The sequence below is a fragment of the Dasypus novemcinctus genome, chromosome 6 (assembly GCF_030445035.2).
Source record: "Dasypus novemcinctus isolate mDasNov1 chromosome 6, mDasNov1.1.hap2, whole genome shotgun sequence".
Classification (NCBI taxonomy): Eukaryota; Metazoa; Chordata; class Mammalia; order Cingulata; family Dasypodidae; genus Dasypus; species Dasypus novemcinctus.
In genome coordinates, this window is record NC_080678.1 from 130,927,072 (window position 1) to 130,948,064 (window position 20,993).

The following is a 20,993-nucleotide window of genomic DNA, read 5'->3' on the forward strand; positions in this document are numbered from 1 at the left end:
GATTTTGGAAATGAGAAATGTATCATGACAAACTGCTTCTCAAAAACCACGAGCTGGTGTAAACAAGATGAAGGCCAGGCAGCTCCATCCACCCAAAACAAAACCTCCAAGCATTATTACTATGTTCACTGAAACACGGTCTAGGGATACACAGAGCACAACTGATTTCTGAATTAGAGACACATCCTCAAACGTCTTACAGAGGACAGGTCTGTGAAAAGAAGTCTATCCTTTTTAGAACAGGTAAGTACCCTTTAGAAATTTAAAATGCCACCATTCTATCTCATGGTAGTATAAATCGGATGGAAAACTGACCAAAAAAGCAGCTTCTTTAACAGAACGTGAGCTTAGGATTTGAGCTGTGAGAGTAACTTTGGAAAATGGAGATAGAGAGAGGGCGTGGCTCAGCGGCTGAGCGCTGCTTCCCAGACAACAGGGTCCTGGGCTCAATCCCTGGCACCGCCTCACTTTAAAGGAGGGTTGGAAGGCTGGGTGCCTCGGGCTATTGCAAGGGAACTTCACAGTTTACAAAGACTCACACAACAGAACTAACGACAACCTTCATTTCCCATTCCAAAACCTTCCAACTGTTCCAAAAAAAGAGAACAGTAAGGAATGCTTCCTAATTCATGCCACGAGGCCAGCACTACCCTGAAATCAAACTAGCTGAAGACAAAGAAAGCCAGAGACCAGCGTCCCCTGTGAATGGAGAATCTAGCACTACGCAAGACAGAGCACAAGCCACGACCACACGAGGGGCTGCCCCAGGAGAGCAAGGGCTGGTCAACAAAAGAAAACGCATCGAGACAATGTATCATATTGACTGAATAAAGAACAAAAGTCCTATGATCATCTTAGTAGACACAGAAAAGGTGTCTGTCAAAAGTCACCATTATTTATGATGAAAACACTCAAAAATGGAGAAGGGAACTTCTTCAAGCTGATAATAAAGGTAAAAGTAACATTATGAAGGGTGAAAAACCAAAGGCTTTCCCCGTGAGATAAGCAAGACACAGAAGTCTGCCCTTACCACGTCTATTCAATGCTGTACTGGAGGTTCTACCCAGGGTAATTAGTCAAGGAAAAGAAATAAAGGTATCTAGATTAGAAAGGAAGAAATTAACTCTATTTGAAGATGACACGATCAATCCATACAAAAAAACCTTTAGAGTTAAAAAATGAGCTCAGCAAGGTCATAGGATACAGGATCAGTATGAAACAATTGCATTTCTATACACTAGCAATGAACAACCTGAAAATGAAATTAAGACAATGCCATTTACAATAGCATTGAAAAGACAAAAACACTGAAAACTATAAAATGTTATAGAAAAAAAATGAAAAGACGACCTAAATAAATGGAAAGACACCCAGTGTTCCAGGACTGAAGGCAATGTTGTTAGGAAGGCAACACTCCCAGCCTCAGGGATTTTCCTGGGGAATGCCACAGTGCTAAGAATTTTGCTCAGATCCCAGGCCTGCTTTTCTAATGCTAAATGTCCTACCTATGCACAGGTACTCTCTCTTTTTCACCCCAAATTGTTCAATGTGCTTGGCTCCTGGTGGCTAGGCTCTGTGCGTTTGCCTGGCAATCAGGTTTTAAAAGAACATTTCTTCACGACTGGAATGTGCCAGCTGAGCACGTGGTGCAGGAGCAGAGCAGTGCTCCAGATCGAGAGCTGGGATCTGGCGCTGGCTTGGCACCCGACTCACTCCCCGCTTTGGGCTTTGGCTTCCTCGTTTGTGAATCAAGGAAAGGGTTGGGCTGTGATGTTAAAGGCCCTTAAAAACTGTGAAGGTGGCAGTCTCTTGCCCTGTTAGGTGCTCAGTAATCATGCTGGAATAATGCAGAGAGGGTCAAGTTCAGTGGTTTGAGCACCTGCTTCCCATGTCCAAGGTCCCAGGTTCAATCCCCAGTACGTCCATATATATATATATTAAAAAACCCTGGGAACCTGAACTGTCCAGTAGGAACGTGTCCGAAATAGGCACAGATTTGCTCACCACACGCATCTCAGGATCTAGCTTCTCAAAGAAAAAGGGCAACTCTATGCACATGTGGATAAAAACAGGAGGAATTTAAATTAAGGCAATTATATTTAGATGTTCCCATTTTAGGCACAATGCCTCATGGCAATACATACCGATAAAGCCCTTCTTTGCCAACTCCATGGTGAACCTCCTTGTGATCTTTTCCAATTCATTATCCTGTAAAGAGGGGGAAAAAGTTTTGATGGAAAAAGCACTTAGGGAAATAATGAGCATCTGCATCATGGTTTCTCTCTCTAGTTATATACAGAAATATACATTTGTTTCATGTATCTTCTCTTGTAGTCCTTGGAACTCTTAAAGCAGGCATAATTATTTCTATTTTAAAGATGAGAAAAAAAGGGATCAAGAATCAGTCCATACAAACGCCAGAGAAAACTTGGGCTCAGATCCCAATTCCTGTTCTCTTTACATTCACATAGGACCCTATGAGCCACTCCCAGGGTATACTGTCATTTAAACGGTGAATTTAATAATTAACAAACACAGAAATAAATGCCTATCAAAGTGAAAGCATACCTTCTGACCAAGTAAGAAAATGGAGGACAGTGCCTTTAAGCAGATGACCTTTCAAAAGGCAAACACCAATGAGAAAGTGATTCACTTGCCCTTCAGTTCCTCTTGAAAAGTCACAGGAACCATGACTCTCACTGATTTGGGGACAAAGAGGGACGGTAGCCCCAGGCTTTTGTGAATGCCGCAGGAGCACAAACCTTAGCTTACTACTTACAGTGTAGCTCTTGGGATTGATCTTGACACCAGCTTTAGCACCCCCAAACGGCACATCTGGAACAGAAAACCGCAGCTGTTATTTCATAGAAAGGTTGGAAATAGAAAAAGGCAGAAGAAACTGCTGAGAAGATGGGCTCGGGAGGAAGGGCAAAATGCTGTCCCAGGGAGCTGCTTTTGGGGCATGTGGACAGGAGAGGGCTGTGCATCGTCCAGGAGGCAGAGGGACAGAGAGACAAAGGGGCCAAGGTGGAAACCATAAGCCACCAGGGTGGGCATGGCACCCACCCTCCACGAACAGCCTGGGTAAAACCTGCGGCTCACTGCAGCCTCCTCCTTGGGAAGAAGGAGGATGTAGTGGATGGTGGCTTGAAATCTTGGCTTTGGCCAGACCACAAACACTGGCAAGTGGAGGTTGAAAGAGATGATACCTCTGTGGAAAGAGCTGCTGACAATTGCCATCTGCTGGCCAGCAGGGAAACTGCAATAAATAAAAATATTTCTGGATCTGATTTGTGCCTCATTAGTGGGTCCCTGGTCCAATTTTGATATCTCACACTGGGCAATTTTAAAGACTTAGAAGAAGTTGAACCAAAAATAAAAAGAGCCATGAAACAAAACCACTCGGCAAGAGGAAGTGATTGTCAGAGTAAATTCACCAACATAATGAGATGCCTAAATATCAGCAAAAAATTACAAGCCATACTAAGAAACAGGAAGAGATGGCTTAGCCAAAGGAACAAACTAAAAATTCTGATGAAACACAGGATTTAGACAACAAACAGTGATATTCACAGAAATCTCCTTAAATCAATTCAAGGACTTGAAGGAAAATATGGCTAAAGAGATAAAGGATATTAAGAAGATACTGGGTGACCCTAAAGAACAATCTGAAAGCCTGCAAAGAAAAGTAACAGAGCTCTGGGAATGAAAGACACAATGGATGAGATTAAAAATATATTACAGGCATATAATAGCAGATTGGAATTGGTTTTGAGGACAGAATTAGTGAATTAGAAGACAGAGCATCTGAACTTGAAAGACAGGAGAACAGAAAGATAAAAGAATGGAAAAAACAGAGCAGGATCTCAGGGAATTGAATGACCATATGAAATGCACAAACACACAAGGTATAGGTATCCTATGAAGAAGAGAACAGAAAAGAGTCAGAAAGAGTATTTGAGGAAAGAATGAAAGAAACCTTCCCAACCCTTATAAAAGAGGTAAATATCAATATCCAAGAAAGACAACATATCCCAAACTGAATAAATCCAAACAGATCTACTCCGAGATACCTACTATTCAGAATGTCAAATGCCAGTGATAAAGAGAAGATTCTGAAAGCAACAAGAGAAAAATAATGCATCACATACAAGGGAAGCTCAGTAAGACTGATCTCTAATCAGAAACCATGGAGGTAAGAAGGCAGTGGTATGATATATTTAAGGTTATGAAATAGAAAAACCGTCAGCCAAGAATTCTTTATCTGGCAAAACTGTCCTTCGAAAATGAGGGTAAGTTTGAAGTCTTCACAAACAAAAACTCAGAATTTGTTACTAAATGAACAAATTTACAAGAGATACTAAAGAGGAAAAGACAAAGGTGAGAGAGTTGGAGAACTGCGAGTATAGAAATGAAGATTATTAGTAAGGATAAAAAGACAGATAACAGTAAAATATGACAAAGGAAAGCCAAAGCATAAAATAGACAAAGTAATGCCTGTACACTAATAATACTGAACGTTCATGGACTCAACTCCCCAATTAAAAGACACAGACCGACAGAATGGATTAAAAAAAAAAGAGCCATTTATATGCTGTCTACAAGAGACTCAACTTAAACACAAGGACACAATCATGCTGAAACTGAAAGGTTGGAAAAAGATATTCCATGCAAATAGTAATCAAGAAAGGTCTGGAGTAGTGATACTAATACTGGACAAAATAGATTTTAAATGAAAAACTGTTATAAGAGACGAAGGAGGTCATTATATATTAATAAAAGGGGCAATTCACCAAGAAAAAATAATCATAAATATTTATGTACCTAACCTGGATGCCCCAAAATACATGAGGCACACACTGGCAAACCCTCTACAATAAAAGCTGGCGAGTTTATTAATACACCACTCTAAGCATTGGAGAGAACATCTGGACAGAGGACCAATAAGGAAACAGAGAGCTTGAATAATATGATAAATGAACTAGACCCAAAGACATTTATAGAGCACTGGACCCAAAACAGTAGGATAAACTTTCTTTTCAAGCGCTCACGGATCCTTCTCCAGGGTAGACCATATATTTTGGGTCACAAGACATATCTCGATAAATTTTAAAAGATTGAAATTATACAAAGCACTTTCTCCAATCATAATGGAAAGAAGCTGGAAATAAATATGCAGAAAAAGGTAAAATTCACAACTAAATGGAAGTTAAACAACATACTCTTAAATAATCAGTGGGTCAAAGAAGAAATTGCAAGAGAAATCAGTGAACTATTTTGAGATGAATGAAAATGAGAATACAATATATCACATATCCATACGAAACCTATGGGATATAGTGAAGGCAGTGCAGAGAGTGAAATTTATAGCTCTCAATGTTTACATTAAAAAAAAAAAAAAGCTACACAGCTAGAGGAATTGGAAAAGAACTAAATCCTTAAGCAAGTAGAAGGAAAGAAATAACAGAGATCAGAACAGAAATAAATGAAATTGAGAAGGAAAAAAACAACAGAATCAACAAACCCACCCAGCTGGGCCAGAACAGTCTATCCAACAGATGGTGCTGGGAGAGCTGTATCTCCATAGCCAAAAGAAAAGAGGACTCCTAGCTCACACTTGAAACAAACATTAACTTAAAATGGATCAAAGATGTAAATATAAAAGCTACAACCATAAAACTCCTAGAAGAAAATGTAGAGAAACATCTTTAAGATCTCGTGGTAGGCAGTAGTTTCTTAAACCTTACCCCAAAAGCACAAGCAATGAAAGAAAAAAAAATAAATGGGATGACCTCAAAATTAAACACTTTGCTCTTCAAAAGACTTGGTTAAGAAAGTAAAAAGACAGCTTACTCAATGGGAGAAAATATTTGGAAATCACATAACCAATAAGGGTTTGATTTCCATGTTATATAAGGAGGTCGTACAACTCAAAAATAAAAAGACAAGCAACCCAATGAAAAATGGGTAAAAAACTTAAACAGAAATACAAATGGCCAAAAAGCACATGAAAAAAATGTTGAAGATCACTAGTTATTAGGGAAATGCAGATTAATACTATAATAAGTTATCACTCCACACCATACAGAATGGCCATTATTAAAAAGAAAAACAAAACCGAAACCTACAAGAGCTGGGGGACAGGAGCACCCTTCACTGATGGTGGGAATGGAGGATGGTGCAGCCTTGGTGGAGCAGCTGGGCGGTTCCTCAGGAAGCTAAGTATAGACTCCCACTACTAGGAATATACTCAGAAGAACTGAAAGCAAGGAAGCTAAATAAAGAACTGCTGTACAATCCGGCAATCCCTCTACTAGGAATAAATTCAGAAGAACTGAAAGCAAGGACATGAACAGACATTTGCACACTGATGATCATAGCAGCATTATTCACAATTGCTGAAAGATGGAAAAGTGTCCATCAACTGATGAATGGATAAAACAAAATCTGGTATAAAAAGACTATGGAATACTACCTAGTTGTAAGTAGAAATTAATTGTGGCTGCATATGACAACATGGATGAACCTAGAGGACATTATGCTGAGCGAAGCAACCCAGACACAAAGGACAAATATTGTACAGTCTCACCAATACGAACTAAATACGATAAGTAAACTCAAAGAGTTAAAACTCGATAGTATAGGTTACTAGGAGACAGAAAGTGGGTTGAGAAGGGGGTACTGATGCTGAGTGAACGGTGAATAACAAAGTGGATTGTAAATGTGTGGAAATGGATAGAGGTGATGGTAACACATCGTAGTAAATATAACTAACACCGCAGATTGTTATTTTTAAAGGAATGGCACAGAAGGTACTAGATCAATGCTAAGGTCAAGAACGGGAGGGTATAAGGGAATATGGGATTTTTCATCATTGTTAACAAATGTGTCACAACAATTTAGGGTGTTGGTGGTGGGGTGATGTACGGGAATCCAGTACGGGACATGTGATTATTTTTTAAAAATTTGAAGGAAAAAACACACAAAAAACCAATATATTTCCATTTTAGGTAGAGGTATTTATTTTAGAAGAAATATTTTATCTTTTTAATTAATTCTTCTGAGAGTAAAAGAAGAAAAAATCAGACAGCACTAAGCAATACAATATTGTAGTACTGCTTTAAGCTTTAATTTCACAACACTCAAGAAATAAACCCAGTGATTCTGTTCTAAAGTGGCATACTTCGAATAAAATTCTCAAGAACAGAAATTAATATTTAACCAGTACTCTTTACTCTTTCTCAAAGATGTATTTTCCTTTCCTTCTACTGTGATTTTTGTTTTTATAAAAAGTATAGAAAGAGATTTAGACAAAGATCTCCCCTTAAAGGAAAATGTAATTAGTTCTTATAAAAAAATTTCCCACGTGAAAAGATTAAATCTTAATTAAAACTAAATGAAAGGAGACGTAAGCCTTAAAATGTGCATCTTAATAAAATCATTTGATAAGGTCTATTTCTCTAGCACCTTAAAAATAACCCTTAGCTAAACATATTTCCCCAAAAAGCTCTTTTTAGGTAACAACAGAGCAGCTCACTTACCAACCACCGCACACTTATACGTCATCAGAGAAGCCAAAGCCTTCACTTCATCCACACTCACATCTGTGCTGTATCGGATGCCTGGCAGGGTTTAAAAAGAAAAACAGGATAGAAGATTGGTGAGAAGGAAGGACAATAAAGATGTAGTTAGAATAGCTTTCCAGGGAAGCGGACTTGGCCCAATGGATAGGGCGTCCGTCACCCACATGGGAGGTCCGAGGTTCAAACCCCGGGCCTCCTTGATCTGTGTGGAGCTGGCCCATGTGCAGTGCTGATGCGCGCAAGGAGTGCCCTGTCAAGCGGGGGTGTCCCCCACGCACAAGGAATGTGCTCTACAAGGAGAGCTGCCCCATGTGAAAAAGTGCAGCCTGCCCAGGAGTGGCGCCGCACACACAGAGAGCTGATGCAGCAAGATGACGCAACAAAAAGAGACACAGATTCCCAGTACTGCTGATAAGGATAGAAGCGGTCAGAGAAGAACACACAGCGAATGGACACAGAGAGCAGACAACTCGGGGGGGGGGGGGGGGGGGGGGGAGGGGAGGGAGAGAAAGAAATAAAAAATAAATCTTAAAAAAAAAAAAAGCTTTCCAGTAAGCTTTTAAAAAAATGCTTGACTTTTGCAGAAGGCATGACTATATATGAAATGCTTCCTAATGCCCTGAGAAGGAGCATTTGTCATTCTATAAATGCTAAGAAAATTGGCATTCCCACCCTTATCTTTACTACGTTTCTGCTTCTGGGAAAAATATGTTAAAACTTAATTGTAACTTAAGCTGACTATAAATAACAATGGCCTACTTCCAAAAAGCCACGTGAGCCAATAGGCACAAAGCATATTGGCCAAGAGGCTGAAAATTCCTCGAGTGAACAGGTCAACTTCAGCTACCTACCATGTAACATGTGAAGCCTGGTCACCCTGTTCTTTCCAATGAGCTCATGATCCCCCAACAAGCCATCTCTGGAGGACCTGCAGTTTGTGTCATCGGCCAGAATCCTCCTTGCTGCTTGTTAACCAACCCACCCTGCTCCCTGCACCCCCACGAATGCCCTTGCATACGCAGCTACAAGTTGAAAATGTCCCCACACTTCACATTTCCCACCTGGCTATTTCCAAGAACACTAGAAGTGGCTTATATGACACAATTCCTGAAGAAGTCAAAAGGTTTCCAAAAGCTGCTGTTCTGGATGCCCAGGAAGTGCTACAGATAAGTCTGGATTTGGTTTTTGTTTTGTTTTTTTCCCCTCACATAAATTTTATTTAATTTTTTGTTTTTTAAAGATACTTAAGTTTACATAAATGATACATAAAAAAAGTAGGGGAGTCCCACGTGGACTTGGTTCTAAGCGTTCTGACAGCTCCGAGGGAAAGCCGGGCGCGAGCTGATGGGGCATACGGGACCCCTCGCGCGGGCGTGAAGGAGGAAGGCAAAGTCCTGTCCTTAGGAGCTCACCAGCCGTGGGAAGCAGCCACAGTGGCCTCACAGACAAACACCACCTTCCAGTGGATGCGGGAAGGCAGCTAACTCAGCCACGGCGTCTGCATGTCCCTTTTTCTTTTTGGTGAGGGTGATCTGCCAGCCGGGCGTTCAAGTACACATGTGGGAAAACGGACGGTGAACAAGGTCGACAGATCCAGCCTCAACACCAGACGTCTCGGCGCGGAGGCTCGGAAGGCCCGGCCCGCCACGCCCTCGCGCACGCCGCCGCCTCCGCGCAGACGGCAGCCTCTGTCCTTGCTGGGCCGGCAGTTCCTCCCGCCCTTCTGCGGGAAGCGCTGTGGCGAGGTGCCGAGTCCCGTGCCCTGGGCCCAGCAGCGGGAGGCGTCTGGAGAGGGCAAGCGCGCGGGCCGCCCTGACTCTGGGGTCCTCGCCAGGGACGGCGCCGCCCCCTGCTCGCGGCTTCACCCCGGGCCGGGAGGAAATGGCGCCCGGCGGCCCTCGGTGCTGCGAGAGGCCCGGCTGCTGCCTCCCGACCCGAAAGCCGGGCCCAGGGACGCGGGGCCACGGCCGCGCTTACCCGGGTGAAGCAATTTACCCTAAGTTCCACACCCCGCGACGCCGCGACCCCGCGACCCCGCCGACGCGCCCCGGAAGTGCGCGCAGGCCGCCCCGGCAGCGGGAGCTGAGGCTGAGCTGTCGACGCTGCTGTACTGCAGAGTAGCTGCACACCTAGCAAAAACAAAACAAAACACAACGAAATGAACAAATGGGAACTGGAACAAACAGCTCAATAAGCCTTGGTCTCTTACCTTAAGAAAAAGCCATGAGGGGTGGGGGGTGGTAAAATAGCGCTCTATTTAAGAATTAAGATTTCTTCTACTGATAAAGTCAGGATTTTCATTGTTCTTTCAGAGCCTGTGGACGCAGTCAAACCGTGTCAGTTGTCTCTGCCTCCACATACTCTGCCTGACCCAGCCCTCTTCACAAGCCAGAGAAGAATCGCCCCCAGACGGCAATCGAATATTCTATACAAAGGCGCTAATTAAAAACTGGACCCCTCCTTCGATAAAAATGTATAAACAAAGTCTATTTTATTACAAATGCCCTGGAATGACAGGAGCCAAAAACTGCGCATGTAAAATGAAAAACATGTTTCCAATGGATGGAACCCAGAATTCCATTAAGTGAAATGTCTTTTCCCAGCCACGCCTGTCTAGAGAGCTCAGCTGATCATTAAGCTTCAAAAATTCCTCCTCACAACACAGGTATTTTCTGCTGATATCCACCAATGGAGAATGTTTTGTGGACTGAAGCTACAAGGAAAGTAGCCCTGGAGCAGGTATGGGTGGGACGGACAGAGGGACATAAATCAACGTACTTCAAGGTCAGTAGCTACTTCCAGGGCTAAAGAAGAAACCTGTTTCACTTCAATGTCTAATAAATCAGTGACACGTAAATAAAATACTTACTTTTTGGAAGAGGGCAAGCATTCTAGTACAGGGTATCTTTTATGGAAACTGTTGATCGGAAAAACAAAAACACCCAAAGTATACCCCCTCCCCAAGTTAAATAATCCATAGAATACTAGAAACCAAACAAACTCCAGTTAGGGCTTAGCACACCAAGGGGAGGCGAGCTGCCCCTGCATGTGGGATTAGAAGTCAAAGATAACTACAAAAATTGCGTCATGAAAACCACACAGCAGCGGCGGACTTGGCCCAGTGGTTAGGGCATCTGTCTACCACATGGGAGGTCCGCGGTTCAAACCCTGGGCCTCCTTGACCCGTGTGGGGCTGGCCCATGCGCAGTGCTAATGTGCGCAAGGAGTGCCCTGCCACGCAGGGGTGTCCCCATGTAGGGGAGCCCCACGCGCAAGGAGTGCGCCCCGTAAGGAGAGCCGCCCAGCGCAAGATAAAGTGCAGCCTGCCCAGGAATGGCGCTGTACACACGGAGAGCTGACATAGCAAGATGACACAACAAAGAAACACAGATTCCCGTGCCGCTGACAACAACAGAAGCGGACAAAGAACACGCAGCAAATAGACACAAAGAACAGACAACCAGGATGGGGGGGGGCGGGAGAGAAATCAATCAATCAATATATCTTAAAAAAAAAGAAAAAAGAAAACACACAGACCCGTTCTGAAGAGCCCGACTGCAAAGGATGTGCTCTCTACATCCATAAATTCGGAGGTTTTTGGAGAAATAACACGGTGATGCGAAGGATAAAATGATGCCACACGTACTTCAAAGGTGTGAAAGAAAAGGGAAAATGAGCATTTCTGAGCGTCTAGTATATTTCAAGGCTACTCAATTTGATTCATTCAATAAAGTTAAATTATAGCTAATGGCCACATACAGACAAGAAAAACCATAAAACCTTAAGTATTAAACTAAAACAAAGAGGGATCCAATTTGTGGTCTGAATATTGTCACTTTTCAGAAAACAAAGCCCCCCTCCATGGTAGGGAAACTGAGGCTGAGAAAGCTAAAGGCGAGCAGGACTAACAGGATGGATGGGGTCAAGGGACAGCTACTAGAGGAAGCAAACATTCTATTCTGGAAATAGGGGAGAGTGAGTTGCGATTTTTGTACTCAGACTAGGTGCTGGAGCACTATCCGTTAGCCCCCCCCCACTACTAGTGCTTGGCAGACACATCACTAGGTCTTTGGGTGACAGCAATAGCGGGGGTAAGAGAGGACATACAGAGACAGGGATAGGGACATTTGCTGACAAGCAGGAGTCAGGTGAACTAGGCTAGAAAGCAGATGGGTCAGTTACTGGGGTGTGGACCACGGGCATGACGGGCTTGACGTCATTAAGCAGGGTCCAAGATCAAGGACCACGTTCTGACCTGCTGACAAAGTAACCTGTGCTTCCCGTTGCCCCACCCGAACCTGAAGCAATGCCACCACAATACCTATGACTTACCAGCCTCGGAAAAGCCGCAGGGAGGGCTGGCAGGAGAATGGAGCACTTCCTGCAAAAGGAACTCTCAAATCCTACCTTTAGGAAGTTAACCTAACTCTCCAGCTAACTGGCATCCAGGTGTTTCAAGAGAAATTAATGACACCCAGATGTCTGCAAACTACAACCAGCACAAAACATCACTGCCTTTTAACTTAATCACCACAAATATTCCTCTGTATCCTCGAGTCTAAAAACTAGTACACACTAAGCTTTTCTTTCTTAGAAGAAACAAAAAGCCAAAGCAAAAGTTTCTATGGTGATGGAGAAAACAAGGCAGCTCATTACTTTAAAGAGTCAGCTCAAAAACCACAACCGACTAGCTTGAATTTTTCTTTCTCTTGCTAGCTGACTCAAAAACAAAAACACACGCAAAAAGCCCATAGCTACTCAGTCACCCATATTGTTTTTTGAGGATAATTCATTAAGAGAGCACAACTGTGAAAATTTAGGAGGCTTTTAAGTGAATACCTGAACCTGCATCTCTGAATAGGGCTTCATTAATTCATCAGAAATCCAATTTTCAACATTTACTCTGTTCACTCCTCAGAAATAATTTTTTCAATCTCCAAGAATTCTACCAGAAGCTTAGGCTTGCCAGAAACTTAACATCCACTCACTGAAGCTCTTGCAATTTACTCTTAGAATCTACTTTCTCTCACTTAATACTTAATACTGATATAATCTCCCAACTCACAAGAGAAGAGCATAAACTAATGTAAACTGAGGAGAGGAGAGAAAGCAGCAGCGAGGAACCAGCACTCACCAGCAAAACATGACCTATGTGACCACTACAAATCCGGGATAAAAATTCAGTCCGTACGGGGAAGGAACTATTTATTATCGGGGCTAAGAAAAATCATACACTTTGCCAGACAGCAGGGAGACATATACTTTTGATTTCTATCCCATTATCAAAATTTCTTTTAACCATTTTGAAGAGACAAACTTTAGCTTTCCAGGAGGCAAATGCTTATCTGAAAATATTTCATTTCTTCTTTTTGTTACAAATCTTAAATTATGTGATACCTGTGTGTATGTTGTGGTAAAAATTTAACTGTAGAAAAAGCTGAAGTCTCCCTTGGTCACCACTTGTGACCGCCATCTCCTTCTCTGGGGTGACCACCCCTAGGGATTTAAATGTATATCCTTACAAATCATTTTTCCTGCTTCCACATACACACACATCCATCAAATATAGAGCTTTGCTTTGTACTTAAGTACCTGGCTTATTGCCTGATGGATGGAGGGAAGATGATACACCAAAAAGGGATCTTGTGAATCTTTTTAATAGATTCCTTATTTTGACAATAAGTAAGAGAAAACTTAAGTCACACCTTCATACTAAAGAGGTCTTGGAAATGACAGTTAAACTGGTGACTTACGAAATTGGTTATATTTAGCAAAAGATCATAGTGATTTGTTATAAAAAGACTTAAAAGGGAGTAGAGATAAAAGCTCAAAATTTTGGGTCTCTCGTTTCACATAAATGATTTACAAGATTAGGATATTTGAGCTGGGTCTTGTATTATTATAGGGAGTAGGCGCCAACATATGGACAGATTCCACAGACAGAGCAACTGGACTCTGCCGGGACATAAGCAATAAAAGCATTTACGTCCCCAGATTTCCCACACATCCTCTTCCATTCGAGCTCCTCCGTTTCCAAAACCCTCCTTCCCAGCAACCCTGCTCAGTCCGGGACAGCGTCGTTTTTCCATCAACGTCTCAAGTTAGAAATGTTGGAGCTATCTTTGTTGCCACTCTTTCCGCCATTCCACATACATCCAACAGGTTGGAAACCCTGTCTTGTTTTATCCAGCCTTTACTTCGCATTCCACTGCTACTGTGGAATTACTGCAAACCCTGGTTGTTGCATTCCTGGTCCCGCTGCCCTCCTACGTTTATTGCCGTCCATCCAACAACCCTGACTTCTGCTTTATTTTGGGGGGAGTGATGAAATAAAAAATTTAGCTTCTTTTTTTTTTTTTCCCTTTAACCTCCCTGGGCATGGGACATGGTACCTGACACAAACAGGTAATGAACAGGCTAACTATCAGAAATCCCTATGAACTAAGGAACATTTCTTAATTAAGCATAAAGTTTAAAGCTTTTGCCTATAGGGGGAAGAAACCCCCACGATGGAAAAATAGCTTTATTTGGAATATCATTTAGGGTTCACAGCCATCCTTATTCAGAAACCAATATCTATCACCCATGTTTATTCCTTTGCTGTTTCTACCTTGGTAAAAGGGATTAAATAGAGTTCACTGAGATATTACTAATGCCCGATAAGTACAAATGCTTTTTAAGTGCTCTATGCTGACATACTTGGCAAAAGGAGCCAAACTACTGACAACTTTAACCATTTTCATGTGTGTCACATTTCACATTTTCCTCTAGCCAAGAGGCCATGCAGGAAAACCAGATCTGGGAGGCTTTCTCCATGAATGTGAAGAGGAAGCACAGAATTCAGGGCAAATAGACTTTTCTTACAGGTTTTTACAAAGACACTCTGAAGAATGTGATTTTAATTTTTCCCGCTGAAACCCTTCAAGACGTGTAGTAGCACCTGGTAGAGAAATGAGTTGCTCTGGCTAACACATTAATCCATTAAACACCAAAGTCTCTCTGTACCTCTTTCAATGTAAAAACTCTTATAAAATGCTATTTCACTGCCTTAGTAATTTGAGTAAATGTACCTCCTCTATAGATATCATCTATGAACACGTTCTGTATACAAAGGTGTTGAATATGCATTTTTTCCTAGGAGGAAGGTATGTCTTCTGATACCCTGTGACAAATTTCAAAGGTGGCCACAATCCAAAATGTTAGAAATCACCGTGTTAATGGCATTACAAGGTGCTCAAGCAATGCAGACCCCAAGATACAACATGTAATTTCTTACGTGAATAAACCATGGCCAATAGAGACGAAGAAGATGGGGCCGGGATCAGAAGACCAGAGTCTGAACCCAACCCACTGCTTACCAGCTGTGTAACCGAGCAAAAGGTGCTGAGTTCTTCAGCCGTACACACATTCGAAAAACTGGGGATACCAGTAGGATCTCATGAGGTTATTAAGAGGAAAAGAAAAGCTCTTACTCAGCAAAATGGCCAGGACACCCATGGAGCTCAATAAGCTCCAGATTTTTATCACTTGCTTTGCCAGGTGACCGTGAGAGGCAGAAGGTGAGCAGGGCCAGGGAATCTCCAGGGCAGGGCTGCCTTTGGTGAAGGAAGGGCGGGCCTGAGCAGCCCTCTCCCAGGTGGATTTCCTGACCTTCACAAAACTTTTCCTGCCTTCATCGGTAGTCTTTAATACATTAACACTTGAGGGTTTAATAGTTATTGATGTTTACATTAATCTGCTTTAATTTCTGCCTCCGGAAATGGGAAAGTATTAATCTATATGGATGGCCAGGGCAATTTTAGAAACCAACTTTGAATTTAAGATTGTTTTGATTCTCGAGGCGGGGAAACTGGAGGTGGGGATGCTTCATTCTTCATTTTGTAACTTTCATTACTATTTGAGTATTTCAATCATACAAACACATTCTAATAAGGGTTTCTTGGGTAAAGGAATTATGGGCCCTTTACAAATCAATATGTTTTATTAAAAAGATATTAGAAGTTTTTCTCTTATTTGTATTCTAAATCCTATTACATGAACAAACAAATGCCAAAGAGTCTTATGTCAGAGACTAACGTGTCTAGGTGTTTTTCAGCATCTATGAGTTCATGTTTTAATCTCCACTGGTTCCAGGCAGGACCCTCGGTATGTCTAACTCAAGTGAATAAAAAATGATTTTCCTAAAGAATTTGAGTTATCATCAACATCACTAAACCAAATTTCTTCCCACGATAAGCCAGAAGGTCCACCATCAATCCCTCTTGTGCTTTAACTGTAAAAGTGTGTTTCTCTGGCATTTAGTACACACTGGGGCTCGCCCCCCCAATTAGTGACGCTCCAGTTCCCGCAAAGTGCTCTTAGCATAATGGGTGAGCAGCGAGTGTTTGTCTTTCCGCACATCGGGTTTTTACTGCCAGAGCAAACTTGCTAGATGGATTCACACGCACAAGTGACCAAAGGACCAAATGATAATCTCAAGTACATGTCTCCACCGTCAGGGCAGGTCTTTAATCCCCCACACCCTTGGGGGAGAAAAGAGGCATTTGGCATCCATGGAGTAAAAAGGCCTTTATAACAGCAACATTCATATCTAGTTAATAAGTATTACAGAACAAAAAAAACCCTCAGGGTTAAGGACTAGGGGTAAAAGATGTACAAATTACCTGCCTCTGAACTGAACTTTCCAAATGAATTAAATCCTAACAATTTTAATCCTGTGGAAGCAGATGCAGACGTACACCTACGCTTGACCGGTGTGCATTTACTGGTTACCCTAGTTTTAGTAGCTGTCAGTTCAGCATGGTAGAAATGAGTCAGCAACATCCCAGTCGCCGCAGACTCCCCCCACCAGGGAAGGAGAAGGGCGTCTCTTTTTAAAATGGTAGCAGTACTTTCTGCAGTCTTCCCCAAAGCTCCACCACTGACCACACAATTCTATCTTCCAGGCTGAAGGAATCCACCTCCCCAGAACAAAGACCATCTCCTCTCACAGCTTCTGTTCTACATTTTGCCTCCTAAGGGTTAATCTAGAGTATACTCTTTTTTGTACTGATACCTGTAAATAAAGAAAATATTTAGGGTTAATGTATTAGTGGATTCCATTTACAGCCCATCAACTACATCTGAATGACGATAACTTCTCTAGAAAGTTCCGTGACTAGAGCAAGAATTAATCAGTCACCAGGAATACCACCTTAGTAGTTTTAATATCAAGATAGAGGGGGTGGGCAGGCTGGAAGGGAACCTGAGACCAACACCCACGTCAGTGAACGCTATCATCAATCCTGTACTTTTCACCCAAATGGACTTTTAAATGGTAAACTTGAGACCAAATAGGCAGGCTGTGGATTGTTCCCAGGCAGAACCATGGCCAATAAAATCAGAGTTTACTGGAAAAGTTAACAGGAATAATCAATATTTTCAAACAAACCTTTGAGCGATATTTTTCACACCTCCCTTAAAATTTCCCTTCAAAGCCGATGGCACACTCTTGCAAATCTAATGGCACTGCTTAAATATACGTGGGAATTATGCAGCCTGACCCTTTTTTTTTTTTTTTAGGAAAACTAAAAACCAAAACCAAACCAAAAAGAAATAAAAATATCCCAGTGTGTTAACTGTTAGTTAACAGGGTGGATTTTTTGGTATGTGTCTCCAAAACTGATGTTGAAGTTGAAAGCGGAGCACAAAAACAGTAGGAATTATTAAATATTTACTTGGAATAAAGCGCTCATCAGAACCCCCAGTTCTTAAAACCACCTGTTTCCCTTGCAGAGATTATAATCAGATTATGGTTTTGCTTCAACCTTGAGAATCTGATTTCAGAAAACTCAGGTGTGGAGTCACTCAAAACTTACACGGAAAGCTGAGGGTTGGGAAGGCCAAAGAGGAGCAACAGAAGAGGTTGGTTTTCTTTTTTTTCCCCCTTCTGGGTACAGGGGGGAGCAGGCATTTCTCTGAGGGTGGGAGGGAGATGAGTGTGCTAAAATGTGTTTGAGGAAAAGTCCTAAATTCACAGGATTTAACCAAAACATTAAAAAAACCCAAACTATCAACTAATAAATTCTGTATTTCTGAGAACAGAGTGAGACCAATTTCTCCCAAGTCAAAAAGTTTTAATGTTTAAATGGAGGGAAAAAAAATCTGCTGAAAATAAGCACTTCTGGAATGCAAATGCTCTGCAATCAGAGGAGGGCGATAAAAGGCTCGAAGACCCTGGGAGTGCTCTGAAAGCAAACAAAGGAGGGCTACATTTTGCTGATCACCCACTTAGTAGGTTATTATTTTATCTTAGGCACACTAAAATATTTGTGAGAGCTTTCATAGCTATATAATCCTCCCCAATCCTCTTCTCTTCAAAAAGTCTTTCAAATTCCTTCTTTTAAAATATTTTTATTTTTAAAAGATACATAGACCACACAAAATAATACATCAAATCAAAGTCCTTAACAAAATAAACGTATCCCTTTGTAGAGACCAGTTTCCCTTGACATTCCATTATCTCGCAATGCCTGCTATTAAGTCCTAGTTACAATTCACTTTCTCTAGGTTTACATGCTGGGTGCTTAGAGCTTTCAGGGGCATACCTGTTTGTAAGGGGGCTAAATGAAACAGACAACTGTATCCCACGCTCTTCGAGGACAAGTGCTACACTAACAGCTTTCATGTGGCTGATGCAATTTGTTGCTAGGCTCAATATTTTGATGAAAATTGCTGTGGCAACATGAGGCACAGGAATGACAAACTACGTAAACTTGTGCTGCTTTCCTGAGTTTGTGAAGCGGTGACTTATACAAAGGTAGGGGACGGCTTGGCATACAACAGAACTATATAAATTTTAAGGAACCCAGATCAGGTCATACAGAAAAGAGCACATACTGGTGTATATTAGTAGGGACTGGGAAATGCTGCCTACAAGATAGCACAATAAACCTAATGTCCATTTTTAAGAAACATTACAATTTAATATTTTCTATACTTTGCCTCTTCCTACAAAACTTATCTGTGTTTGTTTTTCTTGGGAGTCTGAACTAGTATTCTTGGCTTAGTGATTGAGGCAGTCACAGAAGACTAATAGAGTACATTAGATAAAATTTTGGAGCTCAAAGGGAAATCAGAGGGACTGGATGTGGCTCATGCGGTTGAGCCCCTGCTTCCCACCCGGGAGTTCCTGGGTTCCGTTCCAGGTGCCCCCTAAAAACAAACAGACAGAAAAACAAACAACAAGCAAGTAAACAAAAAAACCAAGTCAGGAGAGCCAACGTGGCTCAGTGGTGGAGCACCGGCTTCCCATATATGAGGTCCCAGGTTCAACCCTGGGCCCCAGCACCTCTTAAAAAAAAAAAAAAAAAAACCAGAAAAAAAAAAAAAAAGAAAATGAAAATTAGGTGTCAAAGTGGTTCAAACCTTAGTTTTAGAGGAAACAGGAGACCCTGAGGATATAAAGCCCCGAAAGTCAGGGAAGTGGGTGGAGTCAAATGCAAATTTAGAAGGAAAAAGTAAATCATTAAGCTGTTTAAGCAACCTTTGCTCCCCTGCTGGGAAGGCCAGCAGAGCTGGAGCAGGAGTTTTTCTGGTGGAGAGATGATTTCTAAAACTCATCCTTACAAGTCAGTTGGGAAATAACCCTGGGCCGGGTTTTCTAGACAATAGGTCTAGTTCAACACGCTCTGTGCCTACAGGCCAAACCACTTGGCCCAGCCTCGCACCTCCTTCCCCTGGTCTAGAAGGTGGACCTCAACCATACACACGTTTTACAATGGAAAAGAAGGGATTTTTGTCTTTTCTATTTTACGTTACCTTTAACACCTTTAAAGATGAATTGTTACGCAATGTAGTAGAGAACAAACGTAAAAAGCTTTTATTTGCTCAAAGCAAGCAACCTGACTACAGACATTCAAATTTTAAACTAGAGCATAACTTGGTGCCTACCGAATTGTGACTGAGCCCGCCCCTTCACAAACCTCATCTCTTTTTCTCCGAGTTCAAACCTGGTGCTAGCCAGGACCGGTACACACCCCCCAAGGCTATTTCATTCCATTGGCTGGCCGGTTTGCCCTTAGTCTACACCCTTGGGATTTACTGTCAGGGCGCCCGGTGTTTATTTGTCAGAGACGTTACACTGCTCGTATACAGTACTAATTTTTAAAACGTGTGCCTGTATGAAACAGCAGAGGCTTTCAGGGCTAGGAAATTATTTTAGAAAGTGAAGTGCTATACATTCCTTTGGCTAGCCAAACCGTCTAGATTGCAAACCCACAGGGCCATACCCTCTCCTCAGGGTGCTCCATCATCTGTCACTGCTGTTAACAGGAGCGAAAATAAAATCAGGAAATCCTTCCCCTCACGGCGGGCGCTCGGGCATGCCCGAAAACTCGCGGAACGGGCCGCGCCGATCATGCCCTTTTCTAGAAGCGCCCGCGCCGGGCCCACCCAGGCGGGCCCACCCGGGACCTTCTGGCCCAGTGCTGCCGGCGGCGCCGGCCCGACGCGGAGGCGCGCGGGAAGGCGTCGGGCCACCCCGCGGAGGTCTCGGGCGGGACGGCGCTCCCCCCGAGCGCGCGGCGCCGAGGCGGGCCCGCACCCCCGCGGCCGCTCACCTCCCTTGCAGGGCGTGCGGTGCTGGCTGTGCTGCGCGCGGTAGCCCTCGATGACCTCCCAGGAGCCGTCGTCGCGCCGGATGGGGAAGGAGAGGCTCAGCACGTGGTTGCAGGGCTTGATGATGCGCAGGATGCCGCGCACGCGCTCGCGCTTCTGCTCCTCGCTCTCGCGCGTCCGGAGGTCCTCCACCAGCTTGCCCTCCACGATGCTGGCGCCGCGGTCGAAGAAGCCCTCCACCATCTTGAAGAAGTTGGGGTCGTCCTCGCGCTCGGCCGCCGCCTCGCTGTAGAGGCGCCGCGCGCGCGCCGCGGGCCCCGGCCCCAGGGCCAGGGCGGCGGCGGCTCGGGGCTGCGCGCGGGCCCGGCGGAGCAGCGCGGCCGCGTCGGCCGGGGCGGCGGGCCCGGCGCGGGGCAGCAGCGGCAGCGCCTCGCCCAGGCGGCGGTACATGGCGGCGGCGCGCGGGGGCCTGCGCGCAGGAGGAAGCGCGGCGCGCGCGCGGCCTTTTAAGCCGCGGCTTCCTGCCGGCCCGGCTGTCCCCTCCCCTCGCGGCCCTCGCCGCCCGGCGCGGAGGACGGGCTTCGGCGGCCGCGGCCCAACGTCGCCGGGGGGCGGCGGCGCGGGGGCGCGCGGGGCCTGCGCCTCCGCCTCCGCCCGGCCTCCTGGGGCGCCCGCGGCGCGTGCGGGCGGGGCGGGGCCCGCAGGCGCAGGCGGCCCCGGGCAGCCGCGGGGGAGGGGCGCGGGCCCGCCTGCGCCCGCCGGGGCTTCTCCTCCCTCCCGCCCGCCGCACGGGGCGCGCGCCCGGCCTCCCTC

The 20,993-nt window shown here is 44.0% G+C and overlaps 1 protein-coding gene across 1 annotated transcript in view; it reads right to left on the reverse strand.

The window, feature by feature from the left end:
- Nucleotides 1–20,659, reverse strand: part of GLUD1 (glutamate dehydrogenase 1) — a 36,214-nt gene extending 15,555 nt beyond the window's left edge. The window contains exons 1-4 of the mRNA XM_058299411.2: nt 20,183–20,659; nt 7,542–7,622; nt 2,780–2,835; nt 2,145–2,208 (exon numbers count right to left, since the gene is read on the reverse strand). Of these exons, the coding sequence (XP_058155394.1) occupies nt 2,145–2,208; nt 2,780–2,835; nt 7,542–7,622; nt 20,183–20,630 (649 nt within the window). The 5' untranslated portion in view covers nt 20,631–20,659. The remainder of the gene's footprint in view (nt 1–2,144; nt 2,209–2,779; nt 2,836–7,541; nt 7,623–20,182) is intronic.
- Nucleotides 20,660–20,993: the final 334 nt, after the last annotated feature.